General features: G+C 46.9%; 3 protein-coding genes across 7 annotated transcripts; 1 reads left to right on the top strand and 2 right to left on the bottom strand.

The window, feature by feature from the left end:
- Positions 1–95: 95 nt before the first annotated feature.
- Positions 96–2,800, bottom strand: mtfr2 (mitochondrial fission regulator 2). Its single transcript, XM_011611999.2, has 8 exons — positions 2,631–2,800; positions 2,019–2,176; positions 1,841–1,945; positions 1,609–1,733; positions 1,288–1,493; positions 896–1,202; positions 636–819; positions 96–522 (listed from the first exon to the last, which is right to left on the bottom strand). The coding sequence occupies exons 2-8, from the start codon at positions 2,088–2,090 to the stop codon at positions 478–480; spliced, it is 1,044 nt and encodes a 347-aa protein (XP_011610301.2). The 5' UTR covers positions 2,091–2,176; positions 2,631–2,800; the 3' UTR covers positions 96–477.
- Positions 2,801–2,812: 12 nt separating this feature from the next.
- Positions 2,813–4,894, top strand: armc1l (armadillo repeat containing 1, like). Of its 4 annotated transcripts, none has more exons than XM_029849494.1 (7): positions 2,813–2,948; positions 3,248–3,425; positions 3,503–3,594; positions 3,711–3,885; positions 3,959–4,075; positions 4,299–4,373; positions 4,468–4,894. In XM_029849494.1, exons 1-7 carry the CDS (start codon positions 2,854–2,856, stop codon positions 4,660–4,662), a joined length of 927 nt encoding a protein of 308 aa, XP_029705354.1. In that variant the 5' UTR covers positions 2,813–2,853; the 3' UTR covers positions 4,663–4,894. The 4 variants fall into 4 exon arrangements, with proteins under 4 accessions (XP_029705354.1, XP_003971617.2, XP_011610300.2 ...); XM_003971568.3 differs by having other exon boundaries at positions 2,821–2,948; positions 3,253–3,425; XM_011611998.2 differs by lacking the exon at positions 2,813–2,948 and adding an exon at positions 2,976–3,137 and having other exon boundaries at positions 3,253–3,425.
- A 93-nt stretch (positions 4,895–4,987) lies between these two features.
- On the bottom strand, positions 4,988–20,091 carry map7b (microtubule-associated protein 7b). Of its 2 annotated transcripts, none has more exons than XM_029849493.1 (19): positions 20,043–20,091; positions 18,852–18,989; positions 13,356–13,505; positions 13,197–13,274; positions 12,637–12,800; positions 12,413–12,530; positions 11,621–11,731; positions 9,589–9,708; positions 8,675–8,847; positions 8,083–8,222; positions 7,594–7,823; positions 7,372–7,522; positions 7,117–7,288; positions 6,934–7,038; positions 6,804–6,854; positions 6,685–6,718; positions 6,510–6,609; positions 6,266–6,441; positions 4,988–6,185 (listed from the first exon to the last, which is right to left on the bottom strand). In XM_029849493.1, exons 1-19 carry the CDS (start codon positions 20,071–20,073, stop codon positions 6,175–6,177), a joined length of 2,253 nt encoding a protein of 750 aa, XP_029705353.1. In that variant the 5' UTR covers positions 20,074–20,091; the 3' UTR covers positions 4,988–6,174. The 2 variants fall into 2 exon arrangements, with proteins under 2 accessions (XP_029705353.1, XP_029705352.1); XM_029849492.1 differs by lacking the exons at positions 18,852–18,989; positions 20,043–20,091 and adding exons at positions 11,217–11,312; positions 16,384–16,997.
- Between the last annotated feature and the right edge of the window lie 159 nt (positions 20,092–20,250).

Genomic DNA, 20,250 nt, shown 5'->3' with positions numbered 1-20,250 from the left:
AAATGTTTGTTTGCATTTTGGATATGACAGCTGAATCAATTCAGTTTAGATAAAACTGAAAAAATAAAATAAAATTAGAGAACATAACTGAACAATCTGGTCAATGTTCTTTAATAAAATTAAACAAGTATAAGCAGCAGTTGCATAGATCAATGTGACTCTTGAACCTCACTTTGGAGAGTAAAAGGCAGGAAGCTAAAAGCTACAACATCTGCCTCCTTACACACATTGTAGTCTTTCAAAAAAGATTATGATAATAAAACACAGGACAATATCATTCATAAAAACAACTCATACCCACAATTAGCAATACAAAACAAAACCTTGGGCCTTTGAACAGACGTGGTACAAACATAAGAACAGAACAGGTGAAGGCTCGTAAACGTTGGTAGCTGCAGTAGTAAAAAGGTCAGAAGCATCGTCCCTGGGTTTGTAAAATATATCTGGCTCATCATTTATAAGTAATTAATCTCAACCTCAGAGGAAGAGGTGGCCCTGACTGCGTCTGGTGGGGTGAGGAACCTGCAAACGTGAGATCAAAGCGTTAAAATCATTTACTGCATTATTATCAACTACAAATGCACACGACTAAAGTAAAAGGGTCGTTTTCACTCTCCTGTGTCTAGAAAACAAACCTTAGGTGTTTCTGGGCTGCCGAATGGAGACAATTCCAGCGAATTCTCTTTATCAGAAGAATTGTTAAGGCGATGATGAATGAACTTTCTCTTTAGTGCCTCAGCAATGAGAGCAGCCGGGTCACTAAGAGATGCTGCTACGCCTTTACTGCGTCTCCTCCTGACGGGGGTGCCCCCCGGTGATCTGAAAACACAAGGCAGGGAAAAAATATAATTAAAACAGTACAATCTTCAAATGCGATCGTTGCTTTTGAGCATACCTCTCCACTGTCCGTAATTTAACTTGATTTAAGTCCTTGAGAACGTCCAGCATGGACGGGATCCCTTTAAATTCTTCTCTTTTTAGGCTCGAGTCTTTCTCGTCCTTCTTACGCCGACGAATCAACTCTAATACTGAACCTTTCTCAGCAGAGGAGTTAGAACAGACAGGAGGTGGAAGAGGAGGAGGAGGAGGAGGTGGCGGTGGCAGAGGAGGAGCAGCCGCAGCAGCACGAGGGGTGGATGTGAGACCTGGGGGAGGGGGAACCAGCCCAGGGGTACCTGGTGCATTCTGGGACTCAACCAGACCTAAACAAAATGTTGACAGTTTACAATCACTGGTCAGAATTGTGAGTTAAATGCAGTATTAGTATTCGTGTGTGTCATTGCAAACCTGCTCCTGGGGCAGCAATGACGATCATGGCTATCTGAGCCTGCAGTCTGAGCAGCTCACTCTCCAGAGCACTGATCTTCTCCAGGGCGCTGGGATTTGCCGCCTGCTTTGTATGCGCGCCCAGTTTCTTTGTTGGCCTCAGGGCTGGATTCTGGGATCGTGCATTCGGATTTACAGTACCTTGCTTACTTGGAGGCAAATAATTCCTATAGGGAACAAAGTTATTATTTCTATTTATAAGGATTTTTTTTAGAAGAATGAACTATATATTTACAGTTTTAAAACTGTTTTTATTATTGTAAAAAAAAAAATTGCCCTTACCTGGTCTTGGCAAAACTTTCCCCCTCGTCCTCGTACACCCAGAGGACATCGGCAAGCGATGGGATGGCGGCTGTCTCCGTCGTGAATTCAATGTAACCGTGAGGCTTGTTGCTCAACATAGGGATCTGAGCATTAAATACACACAAGCCAAACTTTATACACTGTAGCGCCAGATTAACCTAGCTTCTTGCAAGATTTTAGGTGTGAGGGTTTGCTTCTATAATACCCGTACCTGAAAATGAACCCGGGGTAAAGGTGCCAGCGGGAGGCTGGTCCCAATCATGCGAACGAGGCTGCGATATGAACCACACAGCTGACTGTCCCACACTGGAACCAGCTACAAGTGAGGGTACAATAAAATCAAACAAACTACAAATAAACCTGATCCCAGAGGTGTGCAGGTTACTCACCATGTCTGGAGGTACTCCAAAGTATTCCAGAATGACATATAGCACATCCCGGATGTCCTCTAATAAAGACATAGTCAGGGCGCTTCTGTGCTCCAACAAGGTTCCTCTTTTGACTGACGTAAAAACTAACCCTGAGTGGTTTTCAAGATATCACATATCTGGAAGATAAGAAATGAAAAAGCATATGCCAGGTGCATTGGCAGATTTGTCTTGCATCTGATGACTGACATCCAGCACTTTCAGTGTGTTACAATGTGATGTTATTAAAAACATACTAGGCAAACATACGGCGAAGCTGGAAATCTTCTGCCTTGTTTTAAGATAATGCATTAATGCAGTCGGGGTTTGACATCGTGGCAGTATCTTGACTTTCCAGAGGGAGGTTTTAAAAATGCAGGAAATTCATGTTGCGCTCATATACCACTATATATCATCGCTCTTATCATACAGACATGGACTCGTAAATAAAATTAAAGGTTGAGAGCGGAATAACCTCCATGTTCCGGGCAATGCAGGCAACCTCTGCAGAGACACTGCAGTGGCTGCGGCTCTCAAGGTGCATGGCAAATGCTCGGCACTAACATGTAGAAACACCCATATGATTTCACTTACCGATCAAATGTGTTCCTGTGGTAACGCGCTTCGGCAGCTACATTTATTCGAACATTTAGAACAGAAGGAAACATTAAACAAAAACAGACGAACGATTATAAACTTTCCGATTCGAAGCTTGCGCATCCAGACACGTCTCAGGTCAAATAAAGCCTCCGCAGTAAAAGGCCTTCTGATTGGCTACGGATGCAGAACTGCGACAAGAAGCCAATAGGCGTGGCGGATGTTGCAGGGTGGGGAGCCACCATTTGACCAATCACCTGTCACGAAAATCCAACCACCAAATTTTGTATTTTGGACACGCGAGTTGCTTCCTGGGTAAGAAAACGTCGCTAAACAACCGAATGTTACAATATTGCTTAATATTTAAGTGTGGCGAAAATGCGCTTAAATGGAATATATGTATGGTCAAGTTTCCAGCTTAGCATTTAGGAAGTAGGCAACTTTGTCTGGATAGCTAGCTAGCTTTCTAGCGACGTTGTGAACGATCGCGCTGTATTTGACAACGTAAATACGGGATCTTCTTTACAACATGGATAATTAAACTGTTTGATATAACCATTCCTGTTATCAAAATGTGGTGTAAAGACTTCAACCTGTGCCGATATTTGCATTAGAACAGGTCTGTTAAGGGAAAAAACAGTGATGGACGCACTGTCGGTGGTGACCCAGCTCCGGGACCTGGCCTCCGAGCCGCAGAACCGAGAGATTATTGTGAAGGACCAGGGCTGTCTCCCCGGCCTGGTTCTCTTCCTGGACCACAGGAATCCGGACGTACTTTTCGCAGCTCTTCAAGTGAGTGAGTAAAAGGTTGGATGTTGTATATCAAACCGTGGATCTTCTAACATTAGTTTATCTTTAATTGACGTCAGGCGTTGCGGTACTTGGCCGAGTTGCCCTCAAACATCCCCATCATGAAGAATGAACTGGGCATGATGGTCAGCTTGCAGAACTTAAATATAAGGTAGAGTGGTTTTTAACACCACATGTGCTGTGGGAATAACATTAGTACAGGGTGAAAGTTTCTGTCTCTACATATTGGCTGGAATAGGCAGCGCATCACAAGCCTTTCATTTTTAGGACGGGCCTGAATGTTGACATCACAGCCTTGGCACAGGAGGTCTTCGACATCCTGAATGCCCCAGCTAAGCGTGTACCTGAGAGGCAGAAGAAAACAAAATCCCAGTTCTTTATCAACTCCTCCAACAAGAAGGCCAAATCTGTAACGTTGCACATCCAGGGCCTCGACAGCACGGTGAGTGGACTCGCTCGCACACTGGTTTGTATTACAGCAACACGTTGACTTGCATGTTTTCCATGTAATGAAGGACCAGCGAGGCTTGTGTGAGGACGCACTTCTGAAGGTCAAAGGAGTGATCAGCTTCACTTTCCAGATGGCTTCCAAGAGATGTACAGTCCGCATCCGATCAGACCTGCCCACTGAGGTAACGCACACAGAGTTTTACTGTCGGCGTGGAGACGTTAATGCCCCCAGGGTTTTACCTGTGAACTACAATCACTTACTGTTTGCAACGTAACTGGGCAAAAGTCAAACGTGCTTTGCACACTTTAATGTGGCTGCTGCAAAGTCAGGCTGCGATAATTAGTTTAAAATCTTTGGGGATCGTATGCAGGCATCTATAAAGAAGTATGTTCTAATGTATACAGAGCCTGGCCTCAGCCATCGCTGCAACTAAGGTGTTGTCAGCCCAACAGGTGGTGAGGAATGAGGCAGGAGAAGAGGTCAGGAGTTCTTTTATTCAACCATTTTTGTATCTACATGTAAATAAAACAGGCTAAATTCCAAACATCTCCATTCTAAAATGGAATGTTTCAGGTTTTTGTCCCGTTGGATCCATCTGGAGTGGAAGTGCAGCACAACTCTGCCATCCCCAACTACCTCCCAGAGGAGGACGAGGTCCCAAAGCAGGACATGGACAAAGCCGTCTCCCGCACCAACGCTAAAGAAGATGCCAGTGGCAGCTGGCTCAGCACCGCCGCCAGTTTCCTCTCCAAATCATTCTACTGGTGAAGCAGAAGACAGGATAAAAGAAATTTTCCTGCTGCTGTGTGTCACTGGAGTGGACATTATTGAACACACAACCTGCAGGGTTTGTGTGAAACTTTGTTTTACTTCTTTCTTTTACTGGAAACACACTTGAATGATGTTTCCTCTCTGGACTCATAATGCTGATTTCTTCCCAATAGTCTGGCTTGTAAATATTTTCTCCTTTTTCTAAATGTTTTAAACGATGACTTCTGTACCCCTCTTTTGTACTTGAGTTGATTTATACAGGTATACGCATGAAGTGTCCCTTAATAGCCACTGGGGGGAAAAGCAACATCAGATCAGTGGGTAGGTTCAATTAATTCAAAATATTTTATTTGCAGATCAGGAGTGCAGCAGCAGAACATCTTTCAATTTAACAAAGTTTCAAGGAGTTCATCTGAAGAGCTGCTCAGTTGTTAGAAACTGCTACACATAGATATAAATATGCATAAACTTCATTTACCAGCCATGTTTTTTAATCACTATTGGCCAGGAAGAACACACGATTCAGTTAGTGTTATTACAAAATGAAGAGGGACAGATTTCTGCTTTCCAGTTTTACTTCCCTAGAAAAGGAACAAAAAACACATGACTTTTTTCATGAATCAGACAGACGGACGGACGCCAAACACAAATTAAGAAGACTGGAGATTGTTGATGATGGCCAAAACGGCAAAGCTCAAACTGGGAATGCATTACCTTCTTAGAAATGACACTCGTACAAGGCTGTAAGGCAGAGAAACATCAGCGTGTGCAGCACATCTTCACTCATCCATCATCACATCAGAAGAGGCCAAAATCAACAGCTGGTAAACCAAAATTGAACCCCCTAACTCAGGTGGCAAAGCTGTCGCTGTGCCACAAACGTTCAGGACGTCTCAATTTGAACACAAGACGAATTAGATTCTCAACAGCAGTTGAATGTAGAAAATAATCAGTAGTTTACCTGCTAATTCTGAGCTAATGTGAGAACCTCTGATCTACACTGAAGACACTGTCCATCCATGATCACTCACTGCATCCCATCTTCCCTGTAACACCTTCAGAAATAACAGTTCCACTCATCAAACATGATCCAGAAGCAGTCGTGCAGCCTCCAGTTATACCAACAACCCTCCAGTTTGTCCTACAGCAGCTGGAAAAATCTATTCAAGTATGACGGCTGAAGACTTTACAATAGTTTACGTTATTAGTTTCTCACACTCGTACAATACCACACACACACACACACACACACACACAGACAGGAGAGCTGCGAACAAGTGCAGCACACTCGGGCTACCTGGACCTGTCAGAACATCGACACAGTCGGTTCTGCCTCCCCGAGATGGTTGAAGTTGACTGACGATGCTCTAGAGGGGATGTGAAAGCATCTTTGGGGTGTGTTTTCAGTGCTCTGCAGGGGTGTGAAGCTGATAACCTTCAGGAGGGGCCGTCTTGAGCTGCTCTCTGACTCTCACACCGTTGTCTAACTCTTCTCAGTCCAACACGTCATCAGGCAACATCTGGAAACAAAGAAAACCTGAATGCACCAACTCAAAGCAGCGTTTGTCCCTGCGCCCGCCACCCTGAAGCAGCTATTGACCTGGTCCCTGCTGGGCTGATATATCCTCTACTCCACTCAGAGGCTTTAGGAGTCCGTTCTCCCTGAAGGCTACCGGAACCGTCTCCCCTTGCTGCTCCCGCTGCTCCTCTCCCTCAGGAGGGGACAGTCTGGAATGTGAAAGCAGAGCAGTCACCTCCCCAAACTCTCCGTTTTCCCTGGACAAACAAAACAAGCCTAAACTGGTTATCTCACAACTGTTGTGACGTCAGAGTATTTAGAGTACCTCTGTTCAGGCTGGCTCGGTACTCTGCTGCTGTTTGGGTCGGGGTCACCGTGGCGACTGGTTGAAGACACAGTCACTGCTGATGGGTGGAGAGTGGAAGCTGAGGACACACAGCCAGAGTCATGAGAATTTGTGATAATATAAATAGAAAAGAAGGCCGGAAGCTTCAGGTTACCTGGACTGTCTCCATTCCTGTTGGGAGCGGCTTTCTAAAGATGGTAAGAGAGAAAACAAGAATGAAGAGACCACAACACGCGCGTTCCTCAGTCAGTCAGAAGCATCTTTCATCATTACCTTCTCTGCTGGCTCTGAGCGTCTGGTTCTCTTCATGATCTCCTCCAGCCGCTGACAAGAAGGGAAAAAAAGAGCTTTCACGTGGAACTATGCGCCAGACTTTAAAAGCGCTTGGTTACGAGCGCGACACCTTTTTCCTCTCCATGCGCTCCGCCTCCTGTTTCTGGAAGTGTCTCTCTCTCTCCTGCTTCAGTCGCTCCGCCTCCTCTTTTTGCCGAGACTCTTCTTCCTCCTTCTGTTCCAACATTAGCAGACGTGTTCTGCACAGCCCTGATGAGGTCGTTTGGAGAGTGACCAACTCCTCTTATCTGACCTGTTTCTGGAGCCTGGCCACCTCCTCTCTCTCCCTCTCACACCTCTCTTCCTCCTGCCTCCTCTCCTCCTCCTCCCTCAGCTTTCTCAGCTCCTCTGCCTGGCGCAGAGCCTCCTCCTCTCTCTTCGCTCGCTCCTCTGCTTTGCGCCGAGCCATTTCCTCCTTGGCGAGCCTGTGACCAAAGAAGCAGAAAGGGTTTGCTCTGTTTTGCTGCTCTGGGATCAGATATGTGCACACACAGCACGGCCAGCAGACCTCGCCTGCTCCTCCTGTTGCCTGCGCTCCTCCTCCTCCCGCTCCCTCTGTTCGCGGACCAGCCGACGGTTCTCAGCCAGGATTCGGCTCGCCTCCTCTGGGTCTGTGGTGCCTGCCGAGGGCTTGTGGGATGGAGGACTGATTACACGTTCTGAAAACAGAACAGTTTTAAGTTCTGGGTGGCAGATGTGACGGCAGCACCTTGGTGAAGTGGACACTGACCCGTAGCTGCAGCTGGTTCATTGATAGGCTTGTTCTGACCCACTGGCTGAGGCCGTGGCAGAGGTGGACTAAGTATGTGCTTCTCCTCATCCTGCTCTTCTTTTAGGCTGCGGGTTTGTTGGGGACTCTCTGGTGTAATTTTGACAGGGCGAAGGTTTCCGGGGTCCTCCGCCCCCGGTGACCCGACAAGCTTGGGAGTTGGAGGACGCCCTGTGGGCTTTTGAGGAGGCCTGCACGCAGGATGGAAAGCAGATGGGATCAAATGTGGTCAGGTCAGAACACAATACAAGGAAAACTGCCACCAAATAATATTTAACAGTTGATTAAAGAGCACAGCATGAGGAAGGGTGACCTCAGTTTAATGCTGAACAAAGCCTCAAAGCCGTGACACCCTCTTCCTGCTCCGAATTATCCACAACTCCAATCTGCCACAAATCTACTTAGTGTGTGTGTGTCTCATTTTAGAGAGTACGGCGGAAGTTACTTTACCTGCCAGGAGAGGGCGCCGTCGCCCTGTTTTGTCTTTTCCCTGGAGGAGACAGGTATTTGTTGGGGGGCAAAGTCAGAAGTGGAGTCAGTGGGAGAGACAGGTTGCTCCATGACTTCCTGACATCATTACGGTCCTTTGGCTAACGGAGCAGCAGATGGAGGGAAAAAAGATCATTATGGAAATTGGGTTTTTAATGTTCTTCATTTGAACAGAACCAGCTAAGCATTCTGGCTATAATGTCTTTAGACAAGAGCTCTTTATGAGTGTCCTTAAGATTATCAGGTGGTGCAGAAGGTGCCCAGCCTTTGGAGCCCCAGTGAGCGTCTGAAAATGACCAGTAACAAGATTAGACTCAGACAGCTTTCCTTTAGGACAAAGCAATGGCACAGAAAATCACACCACGCTGGTAAAGTGTCTATAAACCAGACCAGGGGCACGTGGGAACTGTGACAGATTGTGTGGGACTAATCTGGGGCAGTGGCAACAGGACAAAGATGAAACAAGACCGAGACAAGAAGTCCTGATTAATGTTCAAAAATGATCACATGATCACGGTTAGCCAACATTAAAAAAAAAAAGCAGAGAACCCACCTGGGCGGAGCCGGTTGTCCTCCTGCGGACGTTCTTGGAGGACGAGGAGACAGTCTCTCTGCTGAGGCTCCTGTCTTGGCTGCGGCAGTGAGGGAGCGGCTGGGCCTGCAAAGCTTTAAATGACACGGAGCCCATGGGTTGGCAGGACACTGAGCGAGGACAAACAGGGATGGCTACAATGGTGAAGGGTTTTAAACAACGCGAGGATGGACAGGGCCACGGGAGATCGGATAGGAAATGTGCGGGAAATCAGATGAATTGAGAAATGGAGGTGTGGCAGGACCAGTGGACAGTTGGGAGGAGAAAGATTGTGGGAGGAAAAAAGAATAAGAATGAAGTTATTAATGCAACTCTGAAACAACTTGTTTGTTTAGTGATCAAGATCAGATGAGAATTACAAGCAATTTAAAAGCCAAGTCAAGAGAAGATGCCAAAAGGAAACATTAAAAAAAATCAATACCATCTCTAAAGAAAGCTGTCCCAACTTTACTCACGACAGAAGAAAGCTCTCTAAAGATGCACTTTCTGCACATCGGAGTGGCTCACGTGTCACATGTAAACACGGAGGTTTCTTTACACAGCAAACATGGACCAGAAACATGACAGCTGGTCAACACAGGACTGAGGAGCCAATTCTATTGTTGCCTTTGAGCGCCTGACATCAATGAGAATTCAATCCCAACAATTCATTTGATTCTAACTTATGTCTTGTATAACTGTACAAATGTGTGTGTGTGTGTGTATTGTGGGCTCTAAATGCCTGATACAGGGTGGCAAAGGCAGTTTGAGATGGTGTAATGCCTTAAGTCCACCCAAATCTGATTAGCATCCAAGGCTGTTCTGGTCAGCAGACTGAAATATAAACGGTATATGTACACTGCACCCCCCCCCTTCCCCACGTGCATGAACATTACCAGCATGATCTCCAGACAGACTCATGGCACTGCGGCTGCGAGCCAAGTAGGAGTGTGTTGGCTGCTGGAGGCGGGTCACCACGTTAGTTTCCCACGGCGTCAGCGGGAGTCGCCGCAGGCCTGAACACAGCGACAACCGACGTTTAATAACAGGAAATAACACCACAGAATAAACACAAAACAACTTAAACGGCAGGATGAGGCCGTAGAATGAATGCAGGACTGCGTTGCATCAGGTTTCAGCAGCGTAGGCCGCGTCCAGTGCAGGTCATGTGACCCCTCAACCATGCACAACCTGCACAAGCACACTCGCATGCACCTGTTTAATTAGGAGCAGAAGCAAACAGCCTTGAGTATAAACCAAGAGCAAACAGAGAGGAAGCCATTCCTGTCAGCAATTCAGAATCAAGGATGCACCCTCCCTCGGCTGAAGCCCGCTTCAGATTCTGAAATAAGCTTTTATGCACCTTAATTAATATGTGAGTCAGTATTTAAAGGGCAGCGATTCTTTATTTTTGGTCAGCACCCGACTTCCCCGGTAGAAAAAACGGTTTATGAGGACAAGCATGCAGCCCATCAGCCCGACCATGAAGCAGCAGAGCAGGTGTCCAATAAGTGAAATAAAATGGGCTGGAAACTGTGCAAAGTCTATGTTTGTTCGTACTAAAGCAATAAATAGTTTATGACCTGTGGCCGCCACCGTAGCCCTGCTAGTGGCGTGGACGTGGGCTCCCACTCACACGTAATTTCGTAGTGCATGTTTGCTGTATGGTTGAAATGCTGTTGTTGGTTTTCCAGCTCAGATAAAATCAGTATAGTGTTCCCACAAAAACAAAAAGATTATCCTACAGAGGATTAGAGAAAGGGGTCACGCAAGAGGAGGGGGAGAAATCTCCATCCTCTGATGAAACAGGAGTGGGCACATGAGAGCCGTGCCTAAAAAGTACCCACCCTTTAAAAGTTACCCCTTCTAATTGTCTTCATAAATCTCATTATGGCCTTGTCAGAAGAATTTACAAAATCTAGGCTGCTTTACTGAAAACTAGGTGAGAGTCACTAGTAAAGGACTAGTAAAGAATCTGAGCAACAGTTCTGAATCTTTCATCTCCTTCACAGCAGTCTTGGGCGCCTCGGTGGCCTCCCTCAACAGTCTCGCTCTGGCAGTCTGTCAGGATGATCGGTTCTAGACCGATTAACGTCATTTTCCTTCTCAAATGAACTTCAAGGGAGGACCTGGAGGATCCTGAAGTGTAATTGTAAAAGGAAGGCTGTTTAATGAGTCACCAGTCCTTCCGATATTCATGTCTTTATAGCACAATTACCCGTGATGCATTCATGCACTCCGGTTAATCTCAGTTGTCAGACTGTTGCCACAGATACATTTAGGTCAGTCAGGCTAAAGCACAATCCCTCCCCGAGGAAATGAGTAGCAATGTAATAAAGTGACAATATTGGTCGAAATAAATAGAAAGTATGAACTTTAATACGATTTATACTGAAGTTTGCTCATTTTGGGGTTATGACAACGGTGTGGTCGGTAATCCGCCTCAACAGTTTTCAGCCCATAAACCTTTTTTGTTTTAATAATAGTGCGCAGGAGCAAAGCGGAAGAAGAAATCCCAGAAAACCTGTGTTTCTGTGCTGGGGGGTCTTTCCTTGGTGTAACCGAGGTTTGGACTGAGCTTTGTTAACGACAGGAGAGGAAGCTGTTCTCATCTGTAAGCCTGTCGGCAGCATATACAGTAAACATTAATAAACAAATCACCTAAATATCAAAGTAGCAGTTCAAATAGGAAAAATCGGATTAACGTGGGTCAATGTTTTGTGAAAGATGCCACACCCATGCCTGTCCCCATGCTGGAAGGTGGAATTCAATTATTTCCTAAAATCAGACAGACTGGATTGATTTTCCGACTCATTTTTCATTATTTATGCTAAGCTAACGCCCAGTGGAACATTTCGCGGACAGACATGGGAGCAGAGCCGACATAATAAGAGGTTACATTCCCAACGTTATGGTCATTTTTGTTACCTCGATCTGGTGAGTGCAGGAGTGTAGCAGAGGACACGGAGAGGCGCTTGGTTATCACAGAGTCTGCATGTTTGGATAAATTTGTTGTGGACACTGACCGCCTGTCAGCATCTGGAGAAAAGATAAGGCAAATGAATGTTATAAGGAAGTGACAGATGAAGAGACCACGCTCTTCTGAGGGGTTACACACATCTATGCTGCTGGTGTGTAGTTAACATGCTGCTAAAGGGGAAGACAGTACAAATGAGTTAGTGCTAAATGGAACTAAAGCCTTCTGAACCAATGATCCGCTGTATCGGGTTTGAGTGACACGCTGGAATTCTACATTTAAACAACAACAAAAAGAACACCAAGAATGCCATTTGTGGCCTACTGTACACGGACACTAGTACCAGTAGGCTAAAATGGTGATGTAGAGCTGCTAAGTCCGCTAACACTGGCCGGCTATATTAGAGAGCTATATAATATTCACATCGGGAGGTCATTCCGTATCTGCGGTAGAGACTGAAAGCACTCTGCATGTGCTCCAGTCCAGCAAGGTCGAGTGGATAGAGGAAAGCCGACTCAACAAAACCTGGACCACGAGGGCAAAGGACAATGGTGGGGAGGCAGAGCAGAGGGGAGATCCAAGAGCGAAAGGTAAAAGGGAGAGAGAGAGAGATGGAGAGGCAGAGCAGGGGTCAGCAGTGACAACAAAGGCCAGTGGATCTGCAAGTACAACAATGCTGGTGCTCAGGCATCTTCTCATTTCACACATCAGAAAACACCAGTGCACTCGGGAGGTAAAGGTACCGGCTGCTGTGCTGGGAGTGCCGGGCTGCAGAGAACCTCCCCAGGACCAGCGATTGGGCTTTTGCTTGGCTCTTTGGCTCCTGTCCACCGTCCGCCGTATCGCCGCCTCGTGCCGAGCCTTCAGTCACAAAAACAAGCGTTCAGAAAGGCGAGAATTGGTGGGATGGCAGTAAATTCTATTAAAAGTGATTGTGAAACAGTGAGACGGGCCACAGTTGTTGGACCTTGTCTTCTTCCAGCTTCTGCCTCCTCTTCTCCTCCACGGCAGCTCGTCTCCTGTCCTCTTTAACCCTCTGCTCCTCCAGCTTTTTCCTCTTGTCCTCCAGCTGCCTCTCGTAGTGCTGCCTGGCCCGCTCCTCGCGTGCCTGCCACTGCGCCTCCTTGATGGCTGAAGCATGGTGCGTTCACGTGCACACGGTTAATACCGATATCACAGTTAAACAGGACGCACTTTAACAGAAAACGGGGCAGAAGCGTGGAGCTACACAGAGGATTACTACAGCAGTGATGGGTCGGCGCTAGATCAGGTGACCAGGGTTTAACTCAGCAGAAAAACACAGCAGGGACCAACTGTGCAACCAGACCGGGTCACAAACTACACACACAAAATCACAAGCTAAAGAGCTAGCCTTCCTGAACAATGTCCCGATGCCTGACCTATTGCGCAACCCTAGCGCCATGGCAACGGGGGGGTGCCAAGACTTTATGTAACAAATGGGCACTTCACCACAGCTACCGAGCAAGTTCAGACGTGATATGTGGCAGAAAGGGCACGAATACGCACCATTCTGCTTCTCCAGCTCTCCGCGGCGCTCGCGGGCTAACCGCAACCGTTCGTCGATTCTGTTGAAGAGCAGCGAGTCTGCGAAGAGAAACACACGGCAGTGTTGAGTGCGCTGGACCCTGATTGGGGAATGGTCCCAGAAGCCCCGGCGACGCTCACCTGATTTAATGGCAACATTATTACTGGGGCTGTTACTGGCGGTGGTGCGATTCAGGGTGGAGGGGGTGTAGACCTGCATGGAGCCCGCAGAGCTGGGGCGGGTGGCCGAAGACTCCCTGCCATCCTCAGATTTATAGTGATAGTAAGATGCTGCACACAGACACACATTTCATTAAACATGGAATCACATCATAAGCTACGGCCACACGGCACAGTTCATGTCGAAGGGCAACTGCTTCCTGGAAATTATGCTAAATATTCGACTTCTTGGGTTCTTTCAGTTAAGACGGTCGCTCCCAGTCAAAGTTTATAGGTTTAAAACAAAGAAAATCAGCCATCCTGTGTTCCCCCTTAAACACTGAGTGTAATGTCCCAGTGCTCCCGGTGTTTCCACCAAGCTAAGCACTAAACCACTGATGAACATAACGATCAGGCTCAGGGTGACTCAGCTCTCAGACCTCCGGGGAGCTGAGATTACCAGATATTATTGTCCCAAGCCAAAAGATTGAAGAACGGGTGTGTTCAAATGACCACATGACTGAAGGCTTTATGATGCATTCAGGTGCTGACTGAGAGGTGAGGTAGATCTCCAAAGAGACCAATCTGTCCCAGAAAGAAGCAGACTAAATCAAGTCAGGCTCCCGAGGCCGAAACTGAAATACAACACATGAATGAGCCTCAATAATGAACAAATCCGTTTAAATGAAGGTAGCTTGTTTGGATATGGCACAAATTATAGAAGCAGATGGGAATCTGAGCATTTCAATGATTATACTCTTCTAGTTTGTGCTCCCGCTTACACACAGTGTTAAAATGGTAATTCACAGAGGATATGCTGGACAAAGAATGTGGGTCATCATAGGCACAGAGGTATTAGATATCAACGACACAACTGCAGCCTGGTTTCATACTGGCTGTTGTTATAATAGCACAGAAACTGGAGCAACATTATGCAGGGTGACGCCATCAATCAATTTAGTCGACATGCAGGCAGTAACAAAGGCTGAATGATCACTGGATGATGGTGGACATCAGCTGCCTCAGAGAACCAGACTAAAAGGATTGAGTGGAAACACTGAACTACACAAATGAGGAGCAATTCCCTCATTTAAAAAACTCTTTGACTCCAACTAAAAGGACTTCAGAAGCAGAGGGATGGAGGCCATTAGACTGGTGAAAAGGCAGGAAAAACCCTGAATTCAACCAAGCTCAGTCTGGCTGCAGCACCAAATAAACCAGCATTAAACCCTCATACCTGGACGTGCGGGTCAAAGTCTAAGTCTGTGCAGCTGGAAGCAGTAATATGATACACATGATACCAACAAAGAAGAAAATCAATGAATGGAGCAGGTGTACAGGGCACGTTGTAGCTCAAGTTCAGGAGATACACTCTGAATGTCCACATATAACATCTCTGGTTAATTACAGATACAAGAGGGCAGCTGGGGTAAAAGGGCATTTAGACTGTGGGTCATTGGGGCAGGAGGGCTTTTAGCCTTGGAGTTATATCTTCCCGTCAGTGCTAATTCGGTGATATAGAAAAAACATATGGCTGTAAGCTGCTTCACCTGAATTAAGGCTACAGACTAAAGCCCTCAGCTTCTTTTGATGGTGTTTCACCTCAACTCCATCCATTAAAGAGCTCACGAGTGAAGGAGAGACGGCTCAGTCATGTGATGGCCCTAAAATGTCATCCAAAAGTGCCCTGCACTAAAGAGCGGATGACCCAAATAAAGGTTTCTGAATACAGAAGAACCTTGAACCCAGTTTTCAAATGAATAATCTGTCATATTGTGATTCTGCCACTGGGATGTGAGCACTTTGAACGGCCCGTCATCACTGGCTGCCTCTCATAGCTCGTTTAATAGGTGTTCCCTAAATAGTTTTTGTTTTTAAAAAAACCCCAACTATATTTAACAGCTAATTTAGAGATGTTTTCACTTGTATCGAATTAGCTTAGGGTATCAAGAGGAGTTCATGGACAGGTGTTTATACCACATGATTGAGTCTAAACCCCAACACAACAGGGAACAGTTGGAAAATCTGCGTGTGTACAACAGTGTTACAAGGAAGGTTCCCCCAAAACAAGGTCGCTGTGCATCACAACTCTTTACCTGGAGTCTGTTTCATGTTTCCAGGAGTATCAATCCCAGGATTAGATCGGACTAACCCCCGGTTTGCATCCCCGGCCGACTACCTGGACTGAAGAGCCAGGGTCAACATTCCCACTTCCAGAAAACAGCCTCCGCTGTCCAAGACAAACTCACAAAGTCCATGGAAGAGAGGAAAAGTGGCAAACAGAAATTCCAAACAACATTCCCAAAGTGGAACCGCACAAATATCCCTCAGAGTGAAGGCTTGCCCGAGTGTGAGGCTCTCCAGTCCCACCAGTGTGGGTTTGTGTGCGTGTCTACAACAGGCAGGGAGTGAGACATACGGAGAGTGATACCGTTTAATCTGCCCCTCCCCTCCATAATGCTCCTCACCCCCCATCATTCTGCAGTCACTGGTAGATTAAATGGTCAGAGTTAACGATTAATACTGTCCAGGCCAGGATGGCGAGCAGGCCGGCAGCATCCACGCAGTCCCAGAGGATTAGGTCCTGCTAATGCTAAGCTAAAGGCAAAGCTCCAGGCAACAGAAAGGCTACAGGGGGCACCTGATGTACGCAAAAATAAACAATGAGGCCAATAATGAGGAAGAAGCGGCCTGATCCTCAGCAATTTTGAACCCGATGGAAGAACAGGTGTACCTGTTGGGCCTGCGGAAACTGTCAGAACTTCCTGATGCATTAGAGCTACAGAAACATACGTTAATGCGTAGACCTCACCTTCACTTTCATCTGATGCCCTTGTGCTGACCCGAGCTTGCTTTGTCAGCTGCTTTACACACACACACACACACACACACGCGCACTCTAGCCCACAAATCAATCACTGTCTCCAGATGGCTGAGCGGACTTTTCGGCTGAACACGCAGACTCGTTATTAATGTCTCGACATGTCTCGCTTTATCTGTGCCGTCGTACCTTTTTTCTTACTCCTGTAAGCACCTCTACGTCGTTGCCCCTCCTCTTCCTCAGTGATGGTGAAGAGAGCCGGTGTGGCTGAACGGCTGTTTCCCCTCCTCTGACTCCTCTTGCCCCTCTGGCAACCGCCCCCGCCGCCTCTCTTTTCCCGTCTTTTACTCTCTGGCATCGCCTCCTCTGTTGCTAACCCTGCAGCCTGTGGCTAACTCACCCAGCCCCAGCCCATCCTACCCGGCAGCGGCAGAAACCAGTGGATGCTGGGAGACGAAGAGGCGCCCCTAAAAGCCGTCTCCTCACTGGAAATGAGGGTCGCCGAAAGAAAAGGACAACGGCGTCATCCTCCGTGTGAGCATCGCTGCTCTGTGGCAGAGGCAGTGGAGAGAAACCAGCCGAGTTGGGAGCAACGGCGTTAAAAATAATCTAAAACTAGCGGGTCAAAAAGAGCATCAACTCCAAGCCGGAGCCCACGGTGGCAGAGTCAGGCACAGGGAGAGTGGAGGAGAGAGTGCCTGACAGTGGCAGCTTCTGCAGTCTGGCTTAGAGAAGGAAGACTTAATCCATAAGACTGGTTAACTCAAGAGCTGGAAAACCTGCTCTTCGCCACACTCGCCCCTCGTGGAGACGTGACTGCCGCCCCCCCCCTCCTCCCGGCTCGCTCACCTTTTTATGATGCATGCAAATGTGAGCAAACACACAGACGCCGGACGCACAGTATGGACAGGAACGGAGAGGAATCTGGTGCTGGCTGATAGGCTGGTGTCTCTGGCAGCAGCACATGGATCAATGATGCAGGGGAGGGGGGGGGGGCTGATATACAGCAATGTGCATTTAAAGAGCTCCACAACGTCACAGCAAATGTCCCGGCCCCTGAGGGATGGAGGGGGTGTGTGTGCGTGTGTGTGGCACATGGCTCAAAGTCTCCACCCAACTCCCCGTTAAAGAGCCATCAGCTATTTTGACATCCCACAGCATCAGCGTGCACATCCTCCTGCTGCAACACACGGACGTGCACGTTTGTTGTCTTACAAATGCGGCATGGATAAACGTATATCCGGCGGGGCCGTCGAGATGAAGGGGACGCTCATCTTTTGGAATTAGCAGGTGAAGCTAGCAGACGCTGCTACTGAAGGGAGGGAGCAGAGGGTAATTACTCTGCTAATTACTGTTGCATATTACTCACAAACGCTACAGCCTTTCAAGTGGCACGGCAAACTTGAAAATCTGGCGAGACGTAGAGGCTTAAAACAGCAAACGCTGAGGGACGCTGACGGACGTGGCACCTTAAAAACCACCCCTGCTGTGTCTCAATGTGCATCGGCTTTACTTCCTGCGAAGCAAACCTCCGAACCAAGACCCCCCCTCTTCCACAGCCCCTCTAAACTGTTAATAAAATACCTCGCTGTTGTTCTCTCATATCCTGGGGTCGTACGCTAAACAAATAGATATACAGGCATTCATGAAAGAGCAAGCGGATCTTTGTCCCTGCAGGATAGAGTAATGCTGTAATCCTACACTGGAGCCTAAACCGGATAGGCTGGCAAACACACCCTTCTCACACTTATTGGGTGTGCGTGGAAGAGACAGACTCGTGAACAGATTAAATATTTTGACTGCTGGATAAACAGATGGATGCACATATACTGTACACTTATCCTGTTTTTATGTTATTATTTTTAAAGGTGATTTGCTCTTCAGTCCATGAGAGGTTCTTGGATTGGGCCGGTTCTTTGTGTCAGGAGTCATTATATGGGCCGTCAGGTGGATGAAAGATGTTTGCAAAGAACAGTGGAGGTTATTTTAACCCATCGGGGCGGATGCTCACCTTTAATAAAGGCAGACGTTTATTAGTCAGCAGCCATTGTTCAGGCGACCTGGGCCTAATTCAGGAAATTTAATTAGTTCATTAATTAAGTCGCTTAATGACGTTTAGTTCATGACTGACGTCACAGATTTGCAGATACGCATCTGTTTCCAGGAGGATCAAATCAGCCTTTCCTCCCTTTGTACCGAACTAAAACTAGAATCTTGAATATCACAGTAAATGGCGATGGAAGGACGAGGAGAAGCCCGCAGCTCCGGAGGCTCTTTCGGGTCTGACCGAGCAGCAGCCTGCAGCCTTCCATTAGTTCACCTGTCACGTCAGCTGATTTCGCCTTTCAAACTGGGCTAAATGTCACTAACAGGTGTCTGCCGGCCCGTTCAACCTAGCCAGAAATGTAAAGAAAAGTTCACCCTGGGAGTCTGTAAAGTCAGGAACATACTGCCAAATCCATATAAAAGCTCGACCGAAAGGTTTGTGGTTAATCCCATTCCCGTGACCCGAACCGGCTCCGGTTAGTTGGAGTTTCGGCTAATTCGGCGCTCGAACACCGACAAACGACCGCAGAGCGCCCGCCGGCTGCGGCAAACAGCTGTTTAACAGTGTAAAAAGTTCGTTACAGGCAACTTTCGTGGTATTGGAAACTCACCTTGGGACTCGGGAGGAGATGCGTCGCTGTCGTCCAGGTCCGCCATTTCTCCTGACGTCAGCTGAGAGGGATCAAAGTCAGGAACCGGCCGGGCTCGCGCTCGCGCACAGGTGGGGGTCAGCGGAGACGAGAACGGCCCTGAAAATGACCCCAGAAGTGAGAGATTCCGCTGGAAACCTACGACTAACAACTGCAATTTAACTCGTCACACGCAACTATTCATATAGGATCGTTGTTTTGGTTTTTAAAGTGGCCTAACATCAATAAATGAACCAGTCAATTTGTATTTACTTAGCTATGCTTGCTACAAGTTAGCCTTATTAGCACTTGAATGCTGCTATTAAAGAGGAATAGTTAATTAACATGAGCTGAGACGAGGAAATGGCACTGTCGTTAATGTTTTGCTGACCTCTATTGGTATTTACCGGTACTGCAGCGCTAATAATGTCACATGTAAGGACAATTTACACGTTTTAGTGTTGTTTTTAAATCTACATCATATACACCGTTATAATATTTTCATGTGACACTTGCATTTTATAGACACGGATGCATTTTTTCTATTTCCCCCCCAATTTATTATAGCAGTAACATTTAAAAGAGCTGTTGTATGTCTCCCTCAGCTGAATGCACATTTTATCCCGATGAATACTTATGAATCTATGGTTATATGGATACCTGTCTCAAAATCTCAGACTATCTATAGCAAAAACTTATCGGTTACTTTGTTAATTGCGTTTAAATTGACCATATTTTGAGCTTTTATCCAGTATAACCAGTAGGAGGCGCTCTTATCTCACAATAATCTCTTTTCATTCTGTTCATTCAGAGATTGTGGGAAGGTTTTCATTGATACATAAATACAATATTGAAATCTCGATTAACAGCTAGCGGAGTTATTAAAAACTCAGTTGTTGTTGGTATTGAATTGTTGCCTGAAATTGAATATCTGTGGTTCATCAGAAAATACAAGCAGGCAAAAATTATGCTTGACCTCACTGTTAACTGATTATGTCAGAAGGAAACATTTTGAGGAGATGAGCCCCGTTATTTCAGTTAATGCTGAGATATTTGAACGAGGATTTGCTGCCCATGGCCCAATGTATGCTAATCTCCCCTCATATCACTGCTATTTGCCAGCCTCTGCTTGTGTACCCCCCCCCCACCCCCCTGGACCCCAAGTAAACTCACTGCTGATTGGCGGCAGACAAACTGCAACCATGGCAACCAGCTGTTTGGCAAATCCTCTGTTGGAGGATGTGGAGGAGGAGGATGGATTGGCCTGTGGGTGTCTCGTCCAGACACACACGCAGACGGTGTGTGTGCAGAGAGAAATAAAATACACCGCGTTTGAGCTTTAACCCGTGACCTTCATCGCCATGGTTACTTCTTTTCCAAG

Source organism: Takifugu rubripes, chromosome 16, assembly GCF_901000725.2.
Source record: "Takifugu rubripes chromosome 16, fTakRub1.2, whole genome shotgun sequence".
In the NCBI taxonomy this organism is placed as follows: domain Eukaryota; kingdom Metazoa; phylum Chordata; class Actinopteri; order Tetraodontiformes; family Tetraodontidae; genus Takifugu; species Takifugu rubripes.
The sequence above is the reverse complement of the archived record's forward strand: the minus strand, read 5'-3'. Positions and strand labels throughout refer to the sequence as shown.

Excerpts from the sequence above, each read along its gene's own strand:
- mtfr2 (XM_011611999.2), bottom strand. The coding sequence starts at position 2,090 with ATGTCTTTATTAGAGGACATCCGGGATGTGCTATATGTCATTCTGGAA. Across the intron at positions 1,734-1,840 it reads TACCCCGGGTTCATTTTCAG|ATCCCTATGTTGAGCAACAA; the intron begins GTACGGGTATTA and ends TTTAATGCTCAG. Across the intron at positions 820-895 it reads AAATTACGGACAGTGGAGAG|ATCACCGGGGGGCACCCCCG; the intron begins GTATGCTCAAAA and ends TTGTGTTTTCAG.
- armc1l (XM_029849494.1), top strand. The coding sequence starts at position 2,854 with ATGTTGCAGGGTGGGGAGCCACCATTTGACCAATCACCTGTCACGAAA. Across the intron at positions 3,595-3,710 it reads TTGCAGAACTTAAATATAAG|GACGGGCCTGAATGTTGACA; the intron begins GTAGAGTGGTTT and ends TTTCATTTTTAG. Across the intron at positions 4,076-4,298 it reads GATCAGACCTGCCCACTGAG|AGCCTGGCCTCAGCCATCGC; the intron begins GTAACGCACACA and ends TAATGTATACAG.
- map7b (XM_029849492.1), bottom strand. The coding sequence starts at position 16,552 with ATGCCAGAGAGTAAAAGACGGGAAAAGAGAGGCGGCGGGGGCGGTTGC. Across the intron at positions 12,531-12,636 it reads AGAAGCTGGAAGAAGACAAG|GCTCGGCACGAGGCGGCGAT; the intron begins GTCCAACAACTG and ends TTGTGACTGAAG. Across the intron at positions 6,442-6,509 it reads CCGAGCCAGCCTGAACAGAG|GGAAAACGGAGAGTTTGGGG; the intron begins GTACTCTAAATA and ends TTGTTTGTCCAG.